The following is a 26535-nucleotide window of genomic DNA, read 5'->3' on the forward strand; positions in this document are numbered from 1 at the left end:
GTTCAAGGCGAGCAGCTTGTCAATTGCCGCCCGTGTCTTCCTATTTTTGCAATAAGTCAGGAAGCCGCTAAGACCAATCAGCAGAAAGCCTGAAATCATAAATCCAATTATGTATGCGTCTTCAACATCCTCCACGGAAAGGACAGACAGACACACGATCCTCCACTTCTCCCAGGAGTCCATCGTGTAACCGGCTGTGAACGTTCCGTTGGGGCAGGCGGGTTCTCCTTTACCCATCTTCATTGTGGAGAAAATTTGGTCGATTGTATTGAGAGACCAGCTGACCAGATCCATCATTTTGGTTTTGGAGGAAAATGCAGAGAGAGGCTCCGGGAAAGTTTAGACAGAGACAGCACAGGACAGAGAGCAATAGCAGGGCAGATAAGGGCAGGGAGGGAGCGAGAGAAAAAGCGTTCGCCTTCCTCGAGTGCCAGAAGAGAAGAGAATGTGCTTCATAATGCAACACACATTTTCAATGGGAGACAGGTGTGGACTACAGGCAGGTCAGTCTAGTACCTGAACTCTTTTACTATGAAGACACACTGTTGGAACACATCCACAATGTGTCTTTGGATTGTCTCACTGAAATAAGCAGGGACGTCTCTGAAAAAGACGTCGTCTGGATGGCAGAGATGTGACAGTTACCCATGATGCCATGAGCACAAACACACCCACATACCATCACAGATGCTGTCTTTTGAAGTTTGTGCTGGTAACAATCTGGATGGTCCTTTTCCTCTTTAGCCTGGAGGACATGACATCCATGATTAGTGAAAACAATCTGGACCCTGTTTCCCAGAGTCTCCTTAGCTAAGTTATACCCTCTGAAAGGTTCACCTTTAGAAGTTTGGTCTGAACCACTTGTAAGCTGTCCCTTGGTGATGCTCCATTCATCCTGACACAGTTTTAGCTTTATTAGGCCAACATTATGCTTTTCAAATGGACAGTTGCAGTATAGTTTACTTTGAGGCTACTGCGAATTACATCATTAGTTTAAAATTAACTTCATGGAAATTAATGATGAAAACAACATTTCTGTACAGAACACATCAGGAGAATGTTGTCATTTAATCTGTCTGCTCTCATCATGATGGTAGTCTAATGAAGTATAGAACCTCTCCATAATACTAATCCCATTTGTGTGTTTTGTGGATTTTTTTTAATGTAATGGAGCTAACTAAGATATGGCTTTTCTGATTGTCTGGTTAGACTATAGTAGCCTGAACCCCAGACTGACCATGAGAGCTGAACACTGCCAGCAGAGGAGTATAGTGCTGACAAAGACCACACACACACACACACACACACACACACACACACACACACACACACACACACACACACACACACACACAGAGCAATTAAACATGGATATGCTGCCACGGTACCTGTTGTGTGATGACAACAATTTTGTATTAGACCTTTTGTTTGTATGAGTATCACACCCATTTAGTGCTATGATTAATTTTGACCTTTCAACAAGTCTCAGACTGTGGCTTATATGCCTCAATTCATACTCTGTTTTATATTTTGTAGAATATAGGGTGTGTATGTTGGAATGTTTCAAACAGGTGCTTTTGAGTATTCCACAGTTTTGACAGTCTTTTGAATTTCAGTGCAGACATCAAATTCAGAATATATTTACAAAAACAAGTTACAAAGTTAATCAGTTTAAAGGTTAAATATCTTGTCTTTTTTACTGTAGTCAGTTGAACACAAGTCAAACAGTATTTGCATATCATTGCATTCTGTTTTTATTGATGTTTTGCACAACACCCCAACTTTTTTGGAGCTGGGATTTTAAAAGACTGATTATTTTATACTTGGTGTATGTTGTAAGATTTGTCAGAAGAAATCTAAACATCTAGCAACTATCTCTCTTTAAATCACAACAAGCTGTGATGGAAGCAGAGAAAAGTGATAGAAACGGAGCGCTGCAGCAGCTAGCACACTGTCAGCAGCACAAGGGAGATTCTCTGTGATGTTTTTATACCTGAACTGTGACCAGCAGGACAAACACTTTTACTTTCTCTAATGTCTTACTGGTGAAACACTTTTCTAGGCTGATGAAGGAGCTCAGTGTTGCACTGAAGTGGAAAAAAGGAACAAATAGATCTCAATATTGAACAGCCAAGTCTAATTCAACTGACAGAATTCTGAGTTGGGTACAAACATGGGTACATGAGGCTGTGATGGATCATCAACTCTCATGTTCTGTGAGGTAAAATTACTGCTTTTCTGCCTTTGGGGAGATACACAATACTCGCAGTCGTGGTATAATATATATGTATAATATACGATTATCTTTTGAACTTAAGAGGATTTATTCTAAACTTGTGCACAAAATGGACTGATGGTCTGTTCCAAGATTGACAGTGACAGGAAGATGTGTGTGTTCACTACATGAATGTTTTTACCATCATATGAGTTGAGTCCTGTGTTCGGTACAGTGACGTAATTCTCTCATTCAGGCCTGCAGACAGTGTCCACTGAGCACAGCGTACGTGACCACTTTGAGGACTGACCCGCTGTTTCACTTCAACTAGCAGCTTAATTAGAGGCTACAGAACAGGATGTGGACACTGGGACTATTATGGAGAAGATTATTATTGTTCATGGTCATTGTTGCTTATTTTCCACCTTTCATAGAAAGGTCAAAGATCCAATTCATATTAGCATTTAGATAATGTTTTAATGGAGTAGATGATGAATGTGTCAGCAGCTAAAAATCCTTTCATAGTTAAGTCAGTTTTATGTCTATAGCTGCCAGTCATGTCAGAAGTTACCTCAGGGCACTGTTCATATAGAACAGGTATAGACTGTACTCTTTATAATATTACAGAGACTTCTGCAACTTCTGCCACCAAGAGCAAGAACTAGGGAGGCAGAGGAAAAACCTGTTTTTAAGAGCAGAAACCTCAAGTGGATTCAGATTCTTTGGTGGGCAGCCATCTGCTGGGACCAGTTACATAATGGTTTTGCAAAGCCAGCAGATTCTAATCGGCTGTCCTATTGATGAGACCTTGGTTTCTGCATTTGTTCCAACTGCTACCAAAGTTGAGAGTTCAGTGTCCTCTCAGCATCCTCACAGGATGTGCCAGTGATGCTGAAATGTTCTAAACTTTGTACACATTTGTCACATGTAGACTTTAGACTCTAGACTTTAGACTTCAGACTAGGGGCCTCATTTCAAGTCTGAAATCTTCTCTGATCTCAGCTTAGGATGACTTTAAAATTTTTGGTATTACAGAAACATGTTTCCTAACTGCATTCAGGAAAACATCCTGTCTTATCTTCAGATAGAAATTTAACTATTTCAGACCTGTCTAGGGTTAGGTTTAGCCTAACCCTAACCCTAGATCTCTTTCACCTAACCCTTAAAGTTTTCCCAAGTTAGGATGACACAGACTGTGTTCTCAAGTCAGAATAACTTTCAGAAATGGCAGCACACCTGTTGTTAGGTCTGTGTGAAAATAAAAATGAAGATGGGAACAACATGAACACAAAATATGAAAGGCCACTCAAACCTTATGACAGTGCTTTAAATTTCCTGAACCACGTGTTAATGTGTATATATCGACTGCCAAGACGATTCATTTTGAATTTGATCAATGTGCTCCACCTGTTCAAATCTGTATCATGGGTCGATAAAAAACTTCCCAAAACCTCCCATTAAGGTGGTGTTTCCTCTCTTTCAAGACACAATTAATTCTTCTGACTCATCAAAGATAAATTAAACTTGAACTTTTCTTGTCCATTGATGAAAAATGTCCTCACAGGACTGAGATGAAGTTGTATAAAACCAAAAGAACACCAGCTGCCTTTTAACCTTAACACAACAAGGTAACACTGGCAGACATGGTGTCCTTGTCTTTCACCACAGATTAGTTAAGTGGACCACAGATTATATTGCCACACTTGGTACTTTGTCCCTCAGTTTTTGAAAAGACGTCAGTAAGATGTAACGTGTTCTTTTGACATTTGCGGTACATCTGTTTGTGCTGTGAGTAAATAAAGTTTCCACTTCTGTTTGTGGAATGAGTGCATCCATTTAGGGAGGGCAGTAAAAGGGTTCTGCCTCAGTTGTTGTCATTCTTTCACTTTATTGGCTTGGTGTATTGTTTTCCTCGATTTTCCACATTTTTGCACATATAAGAGTCTATATGAAAACACATTGTGGATTTGATCAGAAAGCCTACTTTACTTTAAGTTCTCGTAAAGGAAAAGGGGAGTTTTTCTTCTAAATACATTCTGCATGTTAGAACATAGTTGCTGAAAACGTAAAGTAATGAATTTTGGAATTGGAATTGGAGCCTGAAACATGGCTTGGAGACGTGCCGGAGCCAAGGTCCCCCAACACCATATAAGCCCCACAGACTGACACAGGAACGACCCTACCTCCCCTCCTCTCACCCTCTCTATTGGTTACAAACGTACCTTCAGTGACTCTCTCAGTCCAAATTACTTTGGCTCACTTCAGTTCCAACAACCTGACACAGAAGAAAAAAAACATCCTGTCACCGTCCTCTGGCTCTGGTGGCTCAAACATGTCTTATAAAGCTGCTAGATGGAGCGTTTATATGTCAGGTTGTTTTCAGGCCGTAGTGGTCTTTGACACTGAGACAGTGAAGTGGACACACTCCCAGCATTTCAGAGCAGAGAAGTTTTTTGTGAGGCTGAGACCTAATTTTATATACATAGAGTTCTTTTCTTAATCATTCAAATTTGGCTGGATGGTTAAGAACATGTTTCTATGGTGTGACAAACTCAGAACACACATTTATTGTTGCTGTACATGATCTTTAAACAGTTATTATACAACTATACAACTATATTTTTGGCAACTGCACATACATGCCCACACACACACGGCTGGACTGCAGAAGTATCACTAGGAGTTGTAGCATCACTACAATCCTCAGTAATAACCAGAGCAAAATATTACACAAATAAAGTAACTCATGTCTGTCGTGATTTCTGTTAGAATTCAGTGTACATTTCACTATAAAACTGCTGTCATATTCTCTCATATTCATAAGGTGGCTACAGTCAGCTTTCTCTAGTAAAGTGAGTTTTGAATTGTCATGTAAATGCTTTCTGCAGTGGGTGTAGGCAGGGGATCAGAGAAACCTCATTTCACTGAGTTGATTTCTTTTTGAGAGTGCTGATTTCTCTACCATAAACATTTCTAATGAGCTTTTTACTAGTACACATGTGCACGACAGCAGAGGGCATTACATCAACCTCATATTTCAAATAATTCCGTCAAAAGTCTGAACAAAATTGACACACAACATCACCTGCAGAGGTCTAAATAAATCTGTTTTTACTGATAAATATTTGACTATTCATTAGTCACACACTGCTGTGTGGCTGTAAGGTAAAGGTCCACTCTACAAAAAAAAAATAAAAATAAAAATAAAAATAAAAATAAAAATCAGGAAGTACAACACACTTTCAAAATAAAGGTGTGGGGTGTGCGGCTGCATGATAAGGTAAAAAAATAAAATAAAATAGGCCCACTGTATTGTGATTATTTTTGCAGATATTGCAGTTGTGATATGATTCACAATTAGTGGGAATAATTATCCCTAACTCAAGTTTCATTTTCATAGAGAAAAAAAATATATATTCATGAAGATGTGATGTGTTGTGGTCAGCACCAAACATCTGGAGAAAAAGATTTGTCGGCCAGGACATCTCATATCTCTCTTATCATGTTGTTTGTCACACATTTATTCTTATATATTACATATATTGAGACCTCAGTAATATTTTGATTAATTGTGCAGCCTAGTTGGGTAGAATGTGGTAACTGACCTGCAGCATTTATACAAGGGTTTACAGTGGAGGGTGACATGGCAGTTGATTTTGACTCCTGTGTTGCCTCTATCCCAGAAGAATCCGTCCCATCCCATTACATTCCTGTCAATCCAATTCACTTTTATTTGTTTAGTGCCAAATCCTAACAAAGTTAACTCAGGGCACTTTTCAGAGTCCACATGTCATGTGCTGGTCAGGGAAGCCCCAACCAGAGCAGATAGCAGAGAATAAAAAAAGACAACCGAGCAACAGAATGCGTAATGTTCAAAATAGCATTTATGTATTTAAGTACTGCATATTTATATGTTAACTTTTTGACTTTTTTTCCTGCCCTGTCCCAGTCCCTTGATGAATTGTGAAATTGAATCCTATCCTGCGGGAATCAGCCTTTAATAACCAGGTTACTGCAGTGCATGTCAAAGTGTAACCTGGTTTCTGTGTAACCTGGTTACTTAAGTGCACATAAAGGTTAAATCCACTGAGTGACAGCAGGCTTTCCTGTCTGACTTCTAGTAACACATAGAAATACTGAGAGCATGTTCAGATTACGCTTCTAAAAACAAGTTTGTTTCGAACATTTAGTGAATAGACCTCAGCCTTGTGTTGTGAGTTCAGTGATCTTCTTCAAGGAACAAGAGATTTAAACAATAATGCTCTACATCACCACTTGTTTAAGACTCCTGGATACCTCTGTCATCCAAATATTTCAACTACAGACCATCTTGTGATGGGACCACACCAGGCATGACACCTGTCAACAGGTAGCATTCTGACCCATGAGGACTCAGTACTCAGTACTACATTATTACATTGTACTCAGTACTCATGGTTGAACCATAGGGGGCTTTCAAACTAGGGACCTTGGCACAGATCCGAGCATACTTGACCCAAAAGTCCAGTTCATTTGATAAGTGCGAACACTGTGTTCATTTGGTTCATTGATCCGTGCCCGAGACTGTTTCAGAAGGTAGTCTGGAGCATGTTTTTTCTTTTTTTCTTTTTTTTTCATACTCAGGCACAGTCCACAATGGGTGTGAAAGCAACTGGACCATCTCATCCTCTGAGCCGCTAGGCCATAGAGGAAGATGCAGGAATGCAAGCGAGAGGGCTGTCACTGACAACATCTCCAAACATTAGCATCAGCAGTTAAATTACTCCATTGTATGACATCTGAGATCTTGTGTTTGGCATTTACTGTTTTGTGGCCAAGACATAAAGAAATGTTGCCTAGTTGATGATGTAGACGCATTTTTTGGCAGATCACAAACCAACTAGGTGCATACTGCCACCTGCTGTGTCAGAGTGTGTACATACACAAGTGTGCTTGGGCATGGAGCAACATTACTAGTGTGAACACTGACCAATGGGGGAGGGGGGTGGCAGTTGTATTCTGGCATGGTTCAAATCAGCTGTGCCCATTATGAAAATGCCCATCAACTGTGATGTCACCCATAGGTGTGTGAGCAGTTGTGATGAAACTCTGTGTGGTGTCTCCAGCTCTTTCCATCATTGTAGTGCCAGCCTGGGTGGAGCTGAGGCGGCTGTATAAAGCGACTGCCTAGCAGCTAGCTACCTGTGATGTCATCCATCTGCTACTCCAAGTGGGCAACCATTAAATATGCATATATTTAAGCTTTAACATAATCTAAACTGGTGACTTATCGACAAATTCAGCCCCCATGCAGTTGTCATGTCATTACTCTTATTAAGTAAAGAGACCAAAACTGTTTTTGTACCAGACTGTAAATATGTTTATTTCTTCTTTAAAGTTGAACATTTTAATATGACTGTCTATGGGGATTGACTCACTTTTGGAGACAGCCTCAAGTGGACATTTGAGGAACTGCAGTTAGCACTTCTCCGAGGTTGCTGGTTGGTCAGACTACACCCGTTTTGGACAGACAGACATATAAACATCTGCCAAAGTATTAGTTCCCACTACAGAAGGTGTCTTCAGGACTGGCCTTGATGACCCACATAGCATCACAAGGTGAAAATAATGCCAGCCACACTGTCGCGACTGGTTAATATACCCTATGTTGTATTTGCAAATGAAATGCCAATTAGGGCTGCACAATTTGTTAAAAAAGACTGAAAAAGAACAAGATTTTTAGGGCAGGTCATCTCTGCAGCACTACACTGCCTCATTATAATGATTTTTTCCTTTTTCAAAAATTGGAGATTTTGTTCTGGTTCTGCGATTTATTTCACTTGGTCATATTGCAATTCAGCTGCAATTGTGATTTATTGTGTAGCCCTAATGCCAATCTTTAAATATGATAGGAGGACCACATTTATCATATTTATGTAAATATATGGAGTAGATATAATTATCCAGCATTGAAAACAGGATAATATGGTAGTGTTATCCTGTAGTTGTGAAGTGAGTGACATTGCTGTGTGTTGTGTTTTAGGTGCGACCTGCGTGTTGAAGAAGAAGTTCTCAGCCTCTCAGTTCTGGAATGACTGCAGGAAACATGATGTGACAATTTTCCAGTATATTGGTGAGCTCTGCAGATACCTCTGCAACCAGCCCAAGGTAATCACTCTGCTGACACTGCTAATAATCATTCTTGTTTTTTACTCATAATTTAAGCTGATAAATATGTAAATAAATATGAATATGATTCTGATGGACTGATATCCAAACCACTGGTCATCAAAATATCCTAATGTTTTCTTATCTCCTATATCACCATGACTTGATACCATGGTATCACATTAGGGCTGCAACGAACAATTATTTTCATTATTTATTAATTTGCTGGTTATTTTCTCAATTAACTGATCAGTTGTTTGGCCCATAAATGGGGCAAAATGTTGATCAATGTTTCCCAAAGCTCAAGATGACATCCTCAAATATCTTCTTTGTCCACAACCCAAAGAAATTCAGTTGACTGTCAGAGAGGAATAAAGAAAGCAGTGGTTATCAAAAAGTTGGCGATTAATTTAATAGTCGATTAATAATCAATTAGTTGATAAATTGTTGCAAACAAAACAGATCAACCACCATTCAGTCAATATATACTTAATGAATGACAGAGCGAGTCAGTTAGAGCAGAGCAAAGGAAAAAAGCCTCAGTGCTCTTTACAGTAGAGTCCTCTACACTCACTGCTACTTGGGAATCATGGGAGTAACGTTGTGTGCAACTATAGCAGACAGACAAGCAGGGTCTTTGTTTTAGTGTCTGCGTCTTCCCATGGTGGACACATAGACATGCACACACACACAGCATGAGGGCAGAGCTCGCTCCTTCTTCAGGCTGGACTCAAAGTCCTCTTTGTCCACTGTCCCTCTGTTATTTGGCTGTGTGGGCGGAAGGCTGGCCTTGGCTGTCCTCATCAATGATTGGCAAATTAAAGATGGACAGTAGACACGTCCAGCGCATAAGCACATGTTCACAAGGTCAATGTGTGCACACAAGCATGGCTGCTAATTACTGCCTGTATGCTGTCATTGTGCACAGTGAGCTAACAATACAAATAAAACTCATTACTGACAACCAGATGAGGGAACAAGTCATTGTTTTCATGTCATAAGTCTTTGCACTCAAGTCCCAGATCAAGACTGACAAGTCCAGGGTCAAGTCCCAAGTCCTAAACTTTGAATTTTGGATCTTGAACAACTCATAATTTGCACATGTGCACAGAGCCTTGGCCTACCATTCTTTGTGTAACTTCAGATGCTGAATTACGATGGAAGTTGTTGCATCTCCATCTTTTTCTCCATTTTTGGATTCTGCAGTTGACCATTGCCTAGATTTTATACGAGATAATTTTCTTTTTATTACTATACAACAAAAAAGCATTTAAAATGAGTTAATAAACTTTAAATGTTTTTTGAAAACATTATCTGTGGTCCCATTTTGAATGAATAGTGTTAATGTTATTTGATTCAGGAAATGAAATGAAATGAAGGTGTGGGTGATACTTCTCCTTGGCTACAACCTCACTTTGTACCGGGCAACACAAGTTGCTCAGTACACATACAGTCTAATTGAGGTTCCCTTCCGCAGTGGTGGTGTGGTCACTTTCCCCACCCAGATTTATCCTTCTGGTCTGGAGGATTGAACAGACAACCTTCTGGTCACAAGCTGGCTTCTCTAACCTTTAGGCCTTCACTGCCATCATTAGTCTTAATAGCATTTGTGAGTTGAGAGAAGACAACCTCTGTAGAACAGTGGTTGTTGTGTTAGGTGATGTGAGCTGTACTGATACTCTGTAAGCATAAACAAACTGTTCATTTGCTCTGGTATTTTTGGGACAGGTTACTGAAAACTGTACAGAACTAATAAGCATGACCTTTATTTGATGGTCAGTTTAAGTTCAGTTGCTTTTCACACTAAATCACATGTCTGATCAGCTGCCACACTGAAACCACTGACAGCTGAGTAATATTGACTGTCTTGGATAGACTCCAGTAACCCCCACGACCCTTCAAGGACATGCGCTTACAGATAATGGATAGATGGATCTTGCTACAGTGGCACCTGTCAAGCTGTTGTTGTTGTATTAGGCGGTACGTGAACAGTCGGTTCTTTAAATTGATGTATTGGAAGCCAGAAACAGGCAGTGTGAGGATCTGAGCAACTTTTACAAGGGCTAAACTGATGGCTAGACGTCAGGATCAGAGCATCTCCAAAACGACAGGACTTGTGGGGGGGTTCCCGATATGCAGTGGTTAATGCCTCCCAAAAGTGGACTAACGAAGCATAGCCAGTGAACTGGCAACAGGCTCATGGGTGCCCAAAGCTCATTGATGCTCATGGGTAGTGAAGGCTAGTCTGTCTAATCCCACAGAGGAGCTACTGTAGCACAAAGTGTCATGCTGTCTCTGATAGGAAGGTGTCAGAACACACAGTGCATCACAGCTTGCTGTGTATGGGGCTGCATATTAGTCCCATGCTGACCTGACTATCATTAAAAGCCCCTACTGTAGGCAGGTAATGGTCAGAATTGGACAATGGAGAAATGGAAGGTTGCCTGGAGGCTCCACCTCATAACCTACAGGATTTAAAGGATGTGCTGCTAAGGTCTTAGTGCCAGATACCACAGGACACCTTCAGAGGTCTGTGGAGTCCAAACCTCGACCTACACAACATTACTATATTCTGGGGGTATTTTAATGTTGCTGATCAGTGTACATGGATTTATAAAAAACATAATTGTACATTATTTTCCTGTTTCCTCATAGTTCCACTACTTTTTCATTTCCATTTTATTGAAAATTTTAAACTTCAATGAAAGTCACAATTAACAAAACCATATAAGAACATTATCTCTGCACTGAAATGTATATTGATAAAATTGAAAAAGCTAATTTGTGAAATTATTTTTTGCAGGTTATTTCGAGCACATTATATTATTCAGTTGTCTGCATTTCCATAGTCAGTGGAAACTACTGGCGTGTGTGTGTGTGTGTGTGTGTGTGTGTGTGTGTGTGTGTGTGAATATGTGATAAAAGGCTACTTTTGTTGTGATAGATTTATGCTCTTCAGTGTCAGATTTTATTCATGGTATTTTTGTTTGTGACACAAACACACTAGAGTTTTATTTTTGAGATCTGCAGTTTGACAGCCCATGTATAACTGACTTCTCCTGTGTGTTCCAGTGAGACAGCTTAATGATAACATGTATTTATAGAACATATGCTTTAACTGCAAGCACTTACACACCATTCAGAAGTGATCAGTCGTCACCTGTCAGATCTCTTCTGTCTTCATTTCTTCACATCCTTGTCTCTCCATCAGACAGAGCTGGATAAAGTCCACAAGGTGTGGATGGGCGTCGGGAACGGGTTGAGGCAGGACGTCTGGCGCGAGTTCCACAGTCGCTTTGGAAGCGTTAAGATGTGCGAGGTGTACGGCTCCACTGAGGGAAACCTGTGTTTCCTTAATCACATCGGCAAGATTGGAACTGTGGGCCGCTCCAACTTCATCTACAGGGTGAGTGAAGTCAGCAGTGATAAATATGCAACATCTGGTTACACTTTCAAAATAAAGCTTGTTTAGGTTTAAGCACCAGAACTACTTGATTAGTTTGGGAAAGGGTTGTTGCTTGGGTTAAAATAACTACTTCCTTAAAGCCACTGGAAAGCCAAATCCACAACAACCTTCTATGTAATTTAGGGTCTTACATACAAATTAGTAAGCATCTAAAAAGGAATAGAGATTGTTTTTAATCCAATGTTCAAATATTGGTAGTTGGAATATTGGTAGTTTTTGTACACTTAATGATATTGTGTTTGGGTGTGGTTATGCTCAGACATTTATTCTGAAAATTACACATTTCATTTCACAACCCAATCATAACAAAATCCATGTTGTTGCACTAATCCTCTCTTTACCTGAGTCTGAATCAACTCAAAGACATTGCTCCAGACTCGTTTGACAAACACAGTGGTTTTACCCCACAGAAATCAACACCACGCTATATTTAGAATATTTTTGTTACTTTACATGTAGCTCAAACTGAAACTGAAGCTGTCATCTCTTTTGTCTTCAAAGCCACCACACTTTTTTGACAAAAGAAGTCATTTTTCACACAGAACACAGGAGCTGCTGGTCTAATTCTGCCTTGATGTGTTGCCAGTACCATTAGTCCAAAACACTGAAGTCACACAATAACACAAACAAACTAACAGATTAAAGCTGTGGTAAAAAGGAGTCTGGTGGCTTTGGAGGCATCAGAAAAGTAGGTAAAACAGTGAAAATATTCTAAATATAGTGGATGCTGATGTTATTTTTTTTTATGTGTCTAAAATACATTTTGCAGCTGACCCTGTCCACAGCAGTGCATTGCTCAGCTTCTGTGTTGGTACTCCTGAGGGAGCTGTCAATCAAAAAGTGTTTTGCAACACCTACACAGTCAGAAATGGGTGAACTAGGTTTACTAATAGTTATGACCATTTTATTTTCATTCAGATCTTTGTGGACGCTTAATGAGACACTCAGTTTTAGCATGACTTGCACAGGAACCAAATCCAGGTCTCCTTCGTGGAATTCCTGTTTTACCCACCTGTCCACCACAAACTGCTCCCTATGTGGACTAACTCATTGTTTTTAAATTCATGCTGACTGTTATGAAAAATATGGACAATGTACACCAATCATGGGGCAGCAGTAGCTCAGTCCGTAAAGACTTGGCTTGGACACTGGAGGGTAACTGGTTCAAGTCCAGCTTGGACCAAAACATTTGGAGTGGACTGGTAGATGGAGAGGTACCAGTTCACCTCCTAGGCACTGTCAAGGTGCTCTTGAGCAAGGTACCAAACTTCCAATTGCCTGGTGGGGGGGCTGTTTCTGTGCAGCATCCATCACTCTACCATTTCTCATACAAATTGTATGTGCATGTGCATGAACAAGCCTACATGTTTGTAACAAAATTAACAAATAAAGGCAGAAGAAAACTAGGGTTGAGCAATTTATCGATATTATTATTATATCATGATATGAGACAACACTTTTAACACGTCCAGTTGCAATGTCTGAGAGTGAGCAGCACTGAGGACACCAATCTCCTCAAGTAATTCTCAATAGAAACCAAGGTGGCTCTTTCAAACACAACTAAGTCCAAGAATCTTAAGCCATTAAACAAGTGGAACCAGAGTTGGAAGTAACTCAGCCTGAATTACTGCATTAAGCCTCTCAATAATAAGAGAGGAAATAAAGAAAGACTGCAGCCTCAACTTGATTTCTGAAAAGTCTGACTGAAGGAGTGCTAAGAGAGAAAAAATACTGTGAGGAAGAAGGAAAGATTGGAAAACTTCATCACGGTAAAGTGATGTATTTTTGTGAACTAGCTGTTCTGTCATTTGCCTTTACCACCTAAGTCATTATATCCACATTACTGATTATTATTTATCAAAAATCTCATTGTGTTAATATGTTGTGAAAGCGCCAGTGGTCATCCCTTCAATACTGCCACAATATTGATAAATATTGAAAATATTATCAAAGTATTTGGTCAGTATCAGGAAGTTTGATTTTGTCCACATTGGCCAAAATCACACAAAAAAACATAGAAGAGAATGTGCTGTATGACTGTACTGTATAACAGGAGTTTTTGGTGAAGTGGAGGATCTGTGTTTATAGAAAGCATGGAGCTGCATACACACATCCGCATTACACTTTCCAAGAATTACTCAGAGGAATGAATCATTGTCGTCTCTGCCAGTACACTGCTGACCCAGTGGGTGTGTCTTAGTGTGTGTGTGTGAGTGAGAAAGAAAGTGTTAAGGAATGCTGTGCATGTCAGGCAGCAGTTCTGTTTCTACGCTTCTGCATACTTGTGAGAGCATTTCAGTAACGTCTTGTTGACACGAGTCCAGCAGAAGTTATTCAGGGTGAAACTATCCAGCTGCATTTACTCCTTAGAGTGCAATATACAGTTTAGGAATGTACAGCATACAATTCACACTCATGTTTTGCTCTTACATGTGGGTGCAAATAAGCTGCATTTACATGGACCCTAATAATCAGAAGAATCAGCCCAATCAGAGTAAACATGCCTCACGGAACCACCTTAATAGAAGAGACTGGTCCAATCAGAAGGAGTTTTCAGTCAGGTTGAGAGGGGAAGATGTAAACCTTTCATAACCTGCTCAAAAGGAAAATATTAGCAGCATAATGGTGTACATGCTCAATCAGCTTCTCTCTGGTTGTAATAACTATATTCTTTCTGCAAGTTTTGCCCATGTGGAGGTAACATTCAGTGAAATCAAAGAGTTTCTGAAGGACAGAAACATGGCCAATGTACAACATAACAAAGCCACTAGGGTTGAGCAACATGTTAAATTTTCACCATTGTCAAAAAATACAACCATACACCTTCAGAATTCAAGTTTCTCTCCAGACTTAACAAGCTTAACTGGCTCTTTAACTCCTTGTGAAACACACTTCGTTCAAACTTGACAGAAAAACATGAAAAACTCACCAAAGCTGTCTTTGTTAGTCTGTCCACTCTTCCAACAATCACCAACTCTGGTTTGGTGAAATGAAATCCTTAATGCACTGTGTTACATGTTGAAGGAGTGTGACTCTGCAGGCTGTTTTCCTCTCATTCGTCACCCGGCTCAGTGCACTCATGGTCCCACTGAGTGGGTGTGTCCTGCACCGCTGGATGAGAGCAGCACCTGTCACTCTGCAGACCAGTACATTACCAAAATAAAATGACAAATATCGGCCCCCAAAAAACTCAAGAAAACAACCAGTAATGGGCAGTTACGTCCAATCACCCAACCCTACTATTCACTTCCATTTTCATGAATGGTGTTGTTTCTTCTGGATCTGTAAATTGTCCATTTTTCCTGTTTATGTTCACACTGGTCTTCTTGTATTTTTAAAATATGTTTGTTTCCGCTCATCCGGGGCCGGGTCGCGGGGATAAGTGAAGACAATTCCATTGAGCAGAAGACGATGGATGGATGGATGTTTGTTTCCTCATCAGATGTATTTCCACTACTACACATAACCACTGTCGTTGTATAGGAGAGTCCTGTCTATCAGTATCTAGTAACTGTTTTGCTACTAGCAGCCAGTGAAATCTGAACCATGTACTTCCTTTAGTACTGTTTTCTCTACCAGATTAACAAGGTATAGTCCTGTACAACTCCTGGGCACAAACATCACAAACCATATCCTTGATTTTTGGACATCTCCAAAATATATGTGTGTGGTCTGCAGCTACATGTCCACATGTCCTGCTTGAAAGCAGTGGTTACAATTTAGATTTAATTTTCAATGATCATGAGGATAACGATGTAAAATGATCATTCTAATAACACATATAAGTGAAACTACTTGCAATTGGATATTTTTTGAAGAAAATGTTCATACATCATATATCCTACCCAGGTTCACTCCCTATGCTGTGCTGCTAATCAGGCACATCGTGTGTGCAAGACTTAAATTTGACCCCTAAAGTGCAGGTTACTGGAGTGAACTGGAGTGAGTGGTGGGGGAGGGGTAAACAGATTAGAGGGGATCTGTCAGGTCATGTATTAACCAGGATGGAGCAAGTTTCCTCCATCAGAGAGATGTTTCAGGGGTCAGTCAGCTGACTGTATGTGGTTACTGTACATGGTGTGGACACAGTATCATGAACAATAATTATCTTTCTGAGGCATAAAACCTTCAGTTTTGTTGAGATTGTCTCAGAGAAATGTTGATACATCTTACAGTATAATTAAACATATTAGAATAATGTATTTTTGTTATCCTTCATGTTTTATTTCCGATGATGATCATTTAGTGATTATTGTATCATATAAACACACCCAGCCTGCATGGCTGTACAAGAAACCACAAATGAATATAGGCCCAAAGCATGTTTATAGTACAACACACATTTTCAAATGACACAAATCCAAAAAATACCTATTCATATATCTTACCACAGGTTTTCAGACCTTAATGTCTGCAACACAGTCCACAAATTACTTTTAAAAATCTAATAATTATAACCTAAAATAGAAATCCACAAAAAGACTAGTTAAATTGTCCATCTTGTCTTCTTTTCTAGGCTTTTGAGACAGTTAGCAAACTTAAAATGTTTTCAAAGTAACAACAAATTGTGTGTGAAAAGCGTGATTCCTGTAGTTTATTCCAACAGGATATTTTCACTCTATTTTTCTTCAAACATGATTTTAAGCTGAGTCCCCTTCAACCTATATTCACTTCAATACAGTAGACATTTAGTGTTCAAACTAATAAACCTTTTTTGTAAATATACACTGAATCTGATGCCTGCAACGTGTTCCAAAAAGGGGACAGCAGCAACAAAGACTTGGAAAGTTGTGGAATGCTCAAAAAACATAACACAAGTCCAACAGTTTAAGAACAATGTTTCTCAACACGCAACTGCAAGGAATTTCTGGATATAATCTATGATATCATTAAAAGTTCAGTTAAAAGTTCATAGAATCCAAAGAAACCTCTCCACGCAAGATGCGTTCAGATTGTTACCAGCATCTGTTTGTGGGTGTGTTAGTGCCCATGGCATCATGGGTAACTGTCACACCTGTGAAGGCTCCATTAATGATGAAAGGTTCATACAGGATTTGGAGCAACATTTGCTGCAATCCAGCATGGCTTCATAGTAAAGCCACGTAATGCGACCAGTAGACTGATCTGCCTGCAGTCCAGACGTGTCCCCCACTGAAGATGTGTGGTTCATTATGAAGCACAAAATACAACAACACACCTGAAATCATATATAAAGCAAGAATGAGAAAAAATGTCACTTTCAGAACTTCAACAGTTAGTGTCCTCAGTTCATAAACACTGACTGAGTTCTGTTAAAAGAAAAGCTGATGTATCACAGCAGTAAACATGGCCCTAACATGTCAAGCTAACTAAAAAACAGGTATTGACACCATGTTTTTAGCCTGAATCTTCACTGTAGATCCTTAGCTTGGAGCCACGTTCACGTGCACACTGTCTGAACTGGGTGTGTGTGGGGTGACAGTGTGCATGCAACATACTGGTGCTTCAGGAGACTTGGATTACACCAGACAAGCAGTATAGAGGCATTTTATGTTTTGTGGACTAAAAAATCAACCTGACCATCAATCAGCATGAGGGTGAATAGATAATGAATGACTGAATTTTCATTTTTGGGTGAACTATCCCTTTAAGCCAATTGAGAACAGTGTGTCATAGAATATAAATTTAATACAACATGTTTATTTTGTCCAATTAGTAATCAATGCAACACTATAATGCTACTCTATTGTAAAAGAATGCTTCTGTTATTTGATAATCCCAGCCCACTTTATATTTTCAGAATAACAAACACAATACAATGGACTACAAAACAAAAGCTACACAATAATGTAACAGTATTATACTGTTAATAGTAGTATGATATAATATGATTTATGATCATATAACAAGTATTAATGTTACTGTGGTGGTGAAACTTGTAAAGCAGTTGTGTAAAGACTGTCAGCTTCAATAATTAGTTGTAGTGATTAAGCTGTAAGTCTGTTAGGGAGGATGAGCAGTGAAGTGGCTTTCTTGTGGCTGTAGTGGGTATTAGCTTCACTAATGCTTGTCTGTGGAGCTCCTGTTAATCAGAGGAGTTACAAAAGAGTGGCTACATGTATTTAGCTCTAATCTCTGACCTCCGCTATTCTTAGACCTTCCTGTTGGCCTGTACATTTGTAAGTTTTATATAAGATGGTTATGAAAGTGAACTTCTACAACATAATCATTGCAGGACACATCTTAATTTAGATAACAGGATGATTGTTAGTTCTGTAACATGGAGTCAAAAGTTAAAAGTCGCGCCTGTCATTTAAAGAAAAGTGGACTGGAACGTAGATTCTGGTGGTACCAAGGTCCCTCTAGTGGTTTGTCAATATTTAATCATATAATACTTTGAAAATATTTCAATATTTTGAATGAAAATGCATAAAATATAAGATAACTTAAAAAACATCAAAATAAGTTTTATCTTTCCCATACTTTTGTTTCAGTATTAGCCTGCTTAGAGTCAGGATCTGTCATGTAGTGCGACCATGATTACTGATACTTATGAGCAGAACTGTAATGACAAAATAGCAGATGGAGGGAAAAGGAAGAGACTCAAAATGAATGCTTACAAACTGGAACTATTCCAAATAAAAGTGCAGACCAGGAGAAAATTATTTGGGGGGGCGTGGAGAGGGTAGGACTATTTGCATATTCATTACTCTTACATAGTAAAGCTGTAGACTTTATGTAAGACATTAAACAAGATATTTGAACTTATTTTGCAAGTCAAAACATATCAGACACAATTTATTACTTCTTGCAGAACATTTTATAATGTTCAAACATGACTGGATGGAGACTTTAAATATGTTTTAATCCTGGTAGAAGTAACACACTTTGTTACAAAGGTTATCTTTCAGTTAGAGTGAATAATTTAAACAAGTAAGAAAATGTGACACCACAAGCTTTTCAACAGCATCTCACAATGCACATTGTGTACATAATTCTTATGTTTGTTATTTCTTATTCTATATCTCTACTTCTATTCTACTGCAGTACATATATATAATAATAACTGTATAATAACAGTATATTACTGTTTGGAAAACAAAGCACACACATTTACTGTATGTTTTCTGTTTTATTATCTATTATTGCCTTTTTGTCTCTGTGTATGTTTGGTAGACTGCATATATTTATACACTTTGTTCTGTTTTTTATATTTTCTCTTCCAATTGCACTATGCAATATTTTTTTTTCTATTCTTGAAAGGAGCATCTGTAACATGAATCATTTCCCTCCAGGAATCGATAAAGTATTGTTCTGATTCTGATCTGATATCTCCATGACAACTCAGCAAACAGAGCAGCCTGAGGTGTTGTTAGCACAACAACCTCAGGTTCCCAAAACTCAAACTGTTTAACTCTCTGATTCTGTTACTGCATTGATTATTTCTTGTTAAAATGTCTTCAGAAACATACTTTAGTGACTGTTCTGTTCTGCTGCCATTTTATGCGCTGCTTATAAATTATCCAAACACTGCTACATCATATATTTCATTGCTCTGATTGGTTATAGGTCTTTATAACTGTGCCCAGGCCTGCATGTGTTGGTAACGCCCTGTGGTCATTTAAAATAAACTGAGACGTTCAAGACCAACTCAAAAACATGAACTGCCAGACTACTGACATGTAGGAAGTACTTTAATTTTAGGCCTGCTGCAATCAACCACTACAACAAAATCACATTTTCCAAGATTTTTCTGATATTTAAGATGAAGTTAAATACTTGATTCTGATTGGTCAATGACAGCATATTAAGGTCTGTTGGGATAATGTACAGTGAGCAGGTCATTACTGTGACGGGGTGATCCAGGATCCTGACAGGAAGTGGAGAGGTCTTGAATCTCCCTGAAGGGATCATTGTTAAATCACTAAAATCATTTTCAAATTAATATTTTGTGTCAAATTCTAGATTGTTTGGTGCATAACAATGTACAATGCACACAATGTGTGCCAAATCTATTGTTTTTTGGTACGGAACAATGTAATAAGCTTCTTATTGTGGTCCTGCATCATCCTGTCACGATTTATTTCACAATAATGACCTGCTCACTGTATATTATACCTTACTTAATGAATGAGTTTAGATTCATGATATTGACTTTTCACTTTTCGTGCAGCTCCTGTTCAAGTATGACCTGGTGAAGTATGACATGGTGAAAGATGAACCAGTGAAAGATCAATACGGTTTCTGTCAGCGGGTGAAAAAAGGTAAGAGTGCAGCTCTTCTCTTTCAAAGTTGCCTTCACCTGAAAATGCTTTGCACTGCTTTTCAACTTAGTATCCTGCTGTTGTCCTCAGGTGACACCGGGCTGTTACTGTCCAAGGTGAGCGTCCTCAGCCCGTTCTTTGGTTACGCTGGAAGCAAACAGCTGACTGAGAAGAAGCTGATGAGAAATGTGTTTGTGAAGGGAGACGCTTACTTTAACACAGGAGACCTCATGGCTGAAGACCATGAGGGTTTCATCTGCTTCAGAGACAGAGTGGGAGACACCTTCAGGTACAGTGGGACGAGAAATACACACCTCTGAAAAGAAAGCCAGGGACAGTTGCATTTCAGCAGACAATAAATCCAATGTTATTCTTTATGAAATAAAAATGGGGTAATTCTGCTTTCATGGATTTTGTAGAGGTGTAAGAAAATATTGATACACTTGAATATTGCAACATTATGTTTTCTGATACTGTGATTCTGATGCATTTCAAGTCAAAATGCTATTCGATATTCACTGGCACAGAGACCACAGAGATCAGAGAGAGACCATTTACACACAGCAGCAACACACACACATTACACACTCTCCAGAGCTGAGGGCCACATGCTGTATTATGAACTTCAACACAAAAAACAACACGAAAGAACACTTACAGCATCTGACCATCTTTTTTACTGGTGGAGTTTGTCCATCCCACCAGGGATTCACACTGTGTTCCTGCTTATAATGGATTCACAGGAAATGATGATCATGAAGTGGATGTGTTGCAGAAGTATTTGTCATGTAGTTCAGTTATGAGTCCGGTATCAGCATGTCCTCTTTAATCTACCAGCACCAGTAACCACAGCTGTAGGATTCAGACTAAAAAACCAAGCAAAGAAAAATCCACAGACCTGATAGGGGAATCATTAAAATATTATTTTATGTTAATCATGTTAATTAATCATCATCATTTTTTTCAGGTGGAAAGGTGAAAATGTAGCAACGACAGAGGTCACAGAGACTCTTGGGCTGGTGGATTTTATCCAAGAGGTCAACGTGTACGGAGTGGAAGTACCAGGTATGTTCAACATGTCTTTATTTATATAATCACTCATTCATGAGAACTGGGAAAAATGTATTTTTATGGGGTTTTGATTTGTGATTTTTACTCTTCAATTATACTGGAAATGCATGCAAAAGAAACTCTTGGCTATTAAACCTTGTAACGGACCGACCTCTTTTTTTTATTGAAAGTAGATGTAAACTCCAGCAGATGGAAAATCTGATGGAGTTCAAAATACACATTTTTAAACCATAATTCTTATTTAGCTTAGATTTAGAAAGACTACAGAGTCGACATGTTATGGTTGAGATACATCTGATATAAATATTATTTAAAGAATTTGTCTAAAAATAGAAAGTTTACCAGTGTTTGAACAGTATTCCTGCCTTTTTTAAACCAGGAAGTGAGACAGGGGTCCTTAGGGTATAGCTAACACTTTTACACCTGATTAAATTATGTTTTGACAGAGCTGACAGAAATCAAGGGCACAACCTCAAACCTCATTTTCATAAAATACTTTAAAACAAAGATGATTATAATAGCACATTTTTACACCTGTGTTATCAGTAGGTATTATTAATTTTATATTATGAAGGTCTGGGACAAGGTGGCCTTCCAGCACAAAGCATGTCTATATATCATAAATCCTTGAAGAATAAATTTTCACCAAAAAAAAAATGGAATTTGAGTGTTGGTATCAATATTATATATATATATATATATATATATATATATATATATATATATATATATATATATATATATATATATATATATATATATATGTATATATATGTGTGTGTTTTTTTTTTCTCCCTTTTTTTTGTGGGACAAGATTCATCCTGATTCTCACGAATGGTTGATATCTCTACATCCACTACTCAAATCCTGCTTAGCAACAAAATAACAAATCTTTTAAAAAACATTGATGTTGTCCACAGGAAATGAGGGCAGAGCAGGAATGGCTGCCATGATTATAAGGCCAGGCCTGACGTTCGATGCGAAGAAACTGTTTGAGCACGCGCTGAGGGATCTGCCAGCATACGCTCGTCCTCTCTTCATCAGGCTTCAGGTAACGAGCAGAGACTGCTGACACACTGGATCTGTGGGAGCACTGATCGCTGCTGCTGATGATTTCATCCTCTCATCCTTGTTGATGGGAAATATAGTCAATTGAAGCAATACATTCCTCACTGTTGCTATATTGACAGAGAAATCTGAGCTCACCTGCTGCAAAATCTGTTCTTCCTGCATCCAGTGATGTCACTGAGATGTTGTTGGTGTTAAGGAAGAACTACAGACTATTTCAGCTTAGACTTCTAGTCTCCTCCTCTGGGTAGTCGGTTGCAGTGCTGGATGAGTATTTTTGTCATCTGATCCTAGGTTCTGGCTATAGGCTAGGATAGTGATACATGGCAACATGGACATGGTGCCAGAAGCTTGGGCACAATGCATCCTGGTACATGTAGGCACTGCCAGTACAGCACCGCGAGTAGGAGAACTTCTTAGACAATATTTATTTATTGCTTCAGTTGACTACATTTCCCATCAACACTGACTACAGATCCATGTGAAAAGTGCTCAATATTCCATTTAAAAGCAGCGCTGAAATGTAACAAAGTTTATCAACTCAAATATTGTACTTAAGTACAAATTCAAGGTGTTTGTACTTTACACAAGTATTTCCGTTTTATGCAATTTTATACTTCCATTTCTAAGATCATGAAAATTTAGTTTTTAGAGTTACATTTATGTTTTTTACAAACATATGACGATCTTATAGCAAATGATGCATTTATGTAGACTGAGAAAAAAATGTTTATTTAAAGACATAAAACTTTTTGAATTATTGTAAATGTGTGTTAGCAAGGTATGTAACATTAATGTCATGTCTTTCTTTTGGCAAGAAAAACATCCATACATGTACATTGTCTTTAAGAATGTCTGCAGAAATTCAGACTCACCTGGAAGAAAACGTGAACACTCTCAGTCCTATGTATAACATGGTGCAGTGGTGCCTCTTGTGGCTAAAATAAGTATTACAACAACAAACACATTGATCCTGACAGAAACCTGATCATCTGTTCTTAAGTCACATGAAAAGTGCTGAATCTTTCCTTTAAAAACAGTTCTGAACTATTCTTTGTTACATTTTGTGCAACTTTGTACTTCTACTTCTAAGCTCATGGAAGTTAGTTTTAATATCTGCTTTTTACAAATGTGATGATCTTACAGAATAAAATGTATTGCTGAGAAAAAAATACACAACCTGCAACATCGGCAGCAGCAGTATTAAACCAAATACACCATATTTAAAACACTGACAGGGAACTTTCTACTGCACAATGACTTCTTTCACTTTTGATACTTTAAATAAAAATTGCTGATAAGACAAACTTTTACTTCAGTAATATCTTGAATGCAGGACTTTTACTTGTGCTGAAGTATTCTCACATTGTGATACTGCTGTTGTATTTAAGTAGAGGATCTGAGTACTTCTGTCACTGCTGGAGAGTCTTTCAGCTGGCAGACGCTGCTCCCTAAACTTATGAATGAGTGCAGTGTTCAGATCCTTTACTGAAGTCAAAGTAACAATACCACACTGTGAAAATACACTATGACATACTGTATACTAGTATACAAGTTTAAGTCATGCACTGAAAATATTTCTTTAACATAGGCTATGGCTGCATGGTATTGTAAAAAGTCATATTGTGGTCATTTTGACTGAAATTTTGATTGAAATATGATAATTGAATGATAATTTTAGCATGCCAGTTTTCATTTTCACTGAAAGAAGAAAAACTAAAAAAATAAAATCATGATGTCTGTGAAGATTCTCTGTCATCCAGGTCATGGTATTCACAAAGAGTTAGCGTAGGCAACTGGACTGGCTTAGGTTCTCGAAAACATTTCACCTTGAAGACGTTTTGCCTCTCATCCAAGATGTTCTGGAGAAGTGAAGAAGCTTCTTGGATGAGAGGTGAAACATCTTCAAGAACCTGAGCCAGTCCAATTGTCTAAGCTAACCCTTAGTGAATTAAAATAATGATGTTACATTTGTTGGGGTCTGTCCAAACAAATACGTTTTCTTTCATCTGGAGAACAAGATTTTTAGGCCAGGACATCTCTGTAGCAGTATGATGCTTCATTGTCATGCTTTTTCTCTTTAAGAACTTGCACACATTCTGCCTTTAACAAATATTTTGCCTTCAGTGATTTTAAATTGCAGGCTATATAGTGATTTATCTGAAAATTCAATGAATTGTTCAGCCCTCATACAGACCAAACATCAGAGCACAGGATGTGGTGGAGTGCATGACTGCTGGGAAAATTAATAAAATGATAAAACTGAATCAATTAAAAATAAGAATGCACTGATCTGTGCACAAGCATCATACATGTCTTCAGAGCAGCTGACAGCTCACTTCACACACAGCTGGCACAGCTGGATACATTCATTAATGATCGAAATCTTCACACAACACCACAGTACTAAATCTCACATTTAGCATAGGTTTGTTTAGAGATATGAACACTTTTTAAATGAGTTTAATGGTGCGTTAGATAAGATGTGTGGTAAACTTGGTTTTTTGTTTTCAGGCTAGGTTCACAGAATTGCACTCAGCAGGGGTAAATAGGTATGATGAAGAGACAGGGGCATATTGAGCACAAAGACCTACATAGAGATGTATTTCCAGATCAGTGTGCATATACATGTGTAATGTACCAAATGTTAAAGTCATACAGACTGTTTATAAGTTTGTGCAATATGACAATGAAAAATAAGCTAAAAAAATATAGGCTGTTTCTACACAAGTGCAATATATCCCTGAAATACAGACTATATTACCCGTGTATTAACAAGTTATGTAACATTACTGTTGGTTGGAAGTGTACATACATGTACCGTGTGTTTGACTTCATGGAGAAATTCAAACTCGGGGCTGTTCCATCAAGGCTGATGAATAAGTCTGTGCTTAAGTGAAAAAGTCTTAAGTACTGAGGCCTCAGCAGCAACATGGGTTTTATTCCAACCTGAGGCTGACCTACATGTTGTCTCGCATTCCTTCTTTTCTGGTCTATCTTCAGCTCTACTTTGTAGCAAAATGGCAAAAATCCATTAAACTCATTTTAGAGAAGAAATACAAGCTTACTTAATGTTCTTATGTCTTGAACAAAATGAGTGAATGAACGAATAATTTCACGTTTTTTTCTGAAACTATTAATGTTAAGCTTTTAAATAAAAGGCTGAAAATTAATACATTCTTTGAAACTAAAGAAAAATTCATGCTTGGTCATATAGATAAAGGAATAAATTTGTGTTTCTGTACAGACAGAAGTGATGTGAGCTCAAAAAGACACTTGAGTAAACTGTCTTTAACACACAGCTAAATGAAGCTTGACAGTTAACCTGCCACAGAGCAGGCTAGTTCAGTGGCATCAGTTACCATGGTTACAGAGCAGGGATTCATTTAAGCCACAGTCATGGAACGGATCGCTGACTTAGATTAGCTAGACTTATCAATATAAGCCAGGCTTTTCCTTTATCTAGGCTGATGGAATACCCCTCATGAAGAAAACATGAATGCTTTCAGTCCATTGAGAACATGGTATAGTGGTGCCTCTTGTGGCTGAAATGGATATTACAACAACAAACACAGAAAATCTTGACAAAAACATGTCCATGTGTTCTTAAGTCATGAACACATGAGAGGAAACCCCTCGTAATGTTTAATAATATACTGATGTGAGCCTGAAAGCTGCTGATAATGACACTGCTTGTTGTGTCGTTTTGTGCCACAGGAGGTGATGGAAATGACGAGTACGTTCAAGCAGCAGAAGTTCCAGCTGGTGCAGAGCGGCTTCAACCCCTCGACCATCTCTGACCCTCTGTACGTGCTGGACTACCAGCAGCAGAGCTACATTCCTCTCACAGATAGTATCTACCAGAGCATCCTCGCAGGAGAACGCAAGCTATAGAACTCACAAGTGCTGGTGTGAGGACACAGAGCCAAACAAGGCACAAAGAAGGATAGACATGAGCTCCATTTACTGCAGCATTGTCTATGTAGTGGAAACCAGTGAGCCTCCAGTCTGATGAAGGATTTACTGAAGTCTCTTGTATAGATAGTGAATAAGAGGATCATGATGAGTCGACTGGATACATGTCATTATGAGATATGTCAGTTATTTCTCAACAAAAACATAAAAGATAAATAATACCAGAACACATCACTATGAAACAAGAGAAATCAACCTAAAACAAACCAAACACCCTCGACTGAAACACCTGAAATCCCTTCATTTATCCATTCACTTGAAAAGATGAACACAAGCCCTTAAAAAATAAAAAAATAAATAGGTTCATTGCATTTTAATTTTAGTTTATAGTTTTTATTACACCAGTTAAT

At 38.5% G+C, this 26535-nt stretch overlaps 1 protein-coding gene across 1 annotated transcript in view; it reads left to right on the top strand.

Annotated features, from left to right (window-relative positions):
* The window catches only part of slc27a6 (solute carrier family 27 member 6), a 42534-nt gene extending 16212 nt beyond the window's left edge, over positions 1-26322 (top strand). The window contains exons 4-10 of the mRNA XM_084746510.1: positions 8238-8362; positions 11574-11768; positions 19981-20071; positions 20162-20360; positions 21039-21136; positions 22063-22193; positions 25928-26322. Coding sequence (XP_084602636.1) covers positions 8238-8362; positions 11574-11768; positions 19981-20071; positions 20162-20360; positions 21039-21136; positions 22063-22193; positions 25928-26104 — 1016 coding nt within the window. The 3' untranslated portion in view covers positions 26105-26322. The remainder of the gene's footprint in view (positions 1-8237; positions 8363-11573; positions 11769-19980; positions 20072-20161; positions 20361-21038; positions 21137-22062; positions 22194-25927) is intronic.
* The last annotated feature ends 213 nt before the right edge of the window (positions 26323-26535 follow it).

The sequence above is a fragment of the Lutjanus erythropterus genome, chromosome 20 (genome assembly GCF_056507025.1).
Source record: "Lutjanus erythropterus isolate fLutEry1 chromosome 20, fLutEry1.hap2, whole genome shotgun sequence".
Taxonomy (NCBI): Eukaryota; Metazoa; Chordata; class Actinopteri; order Lutjaniformes; family Lutjanidae; genus Lutjanus; species Lutjanus erythropterus.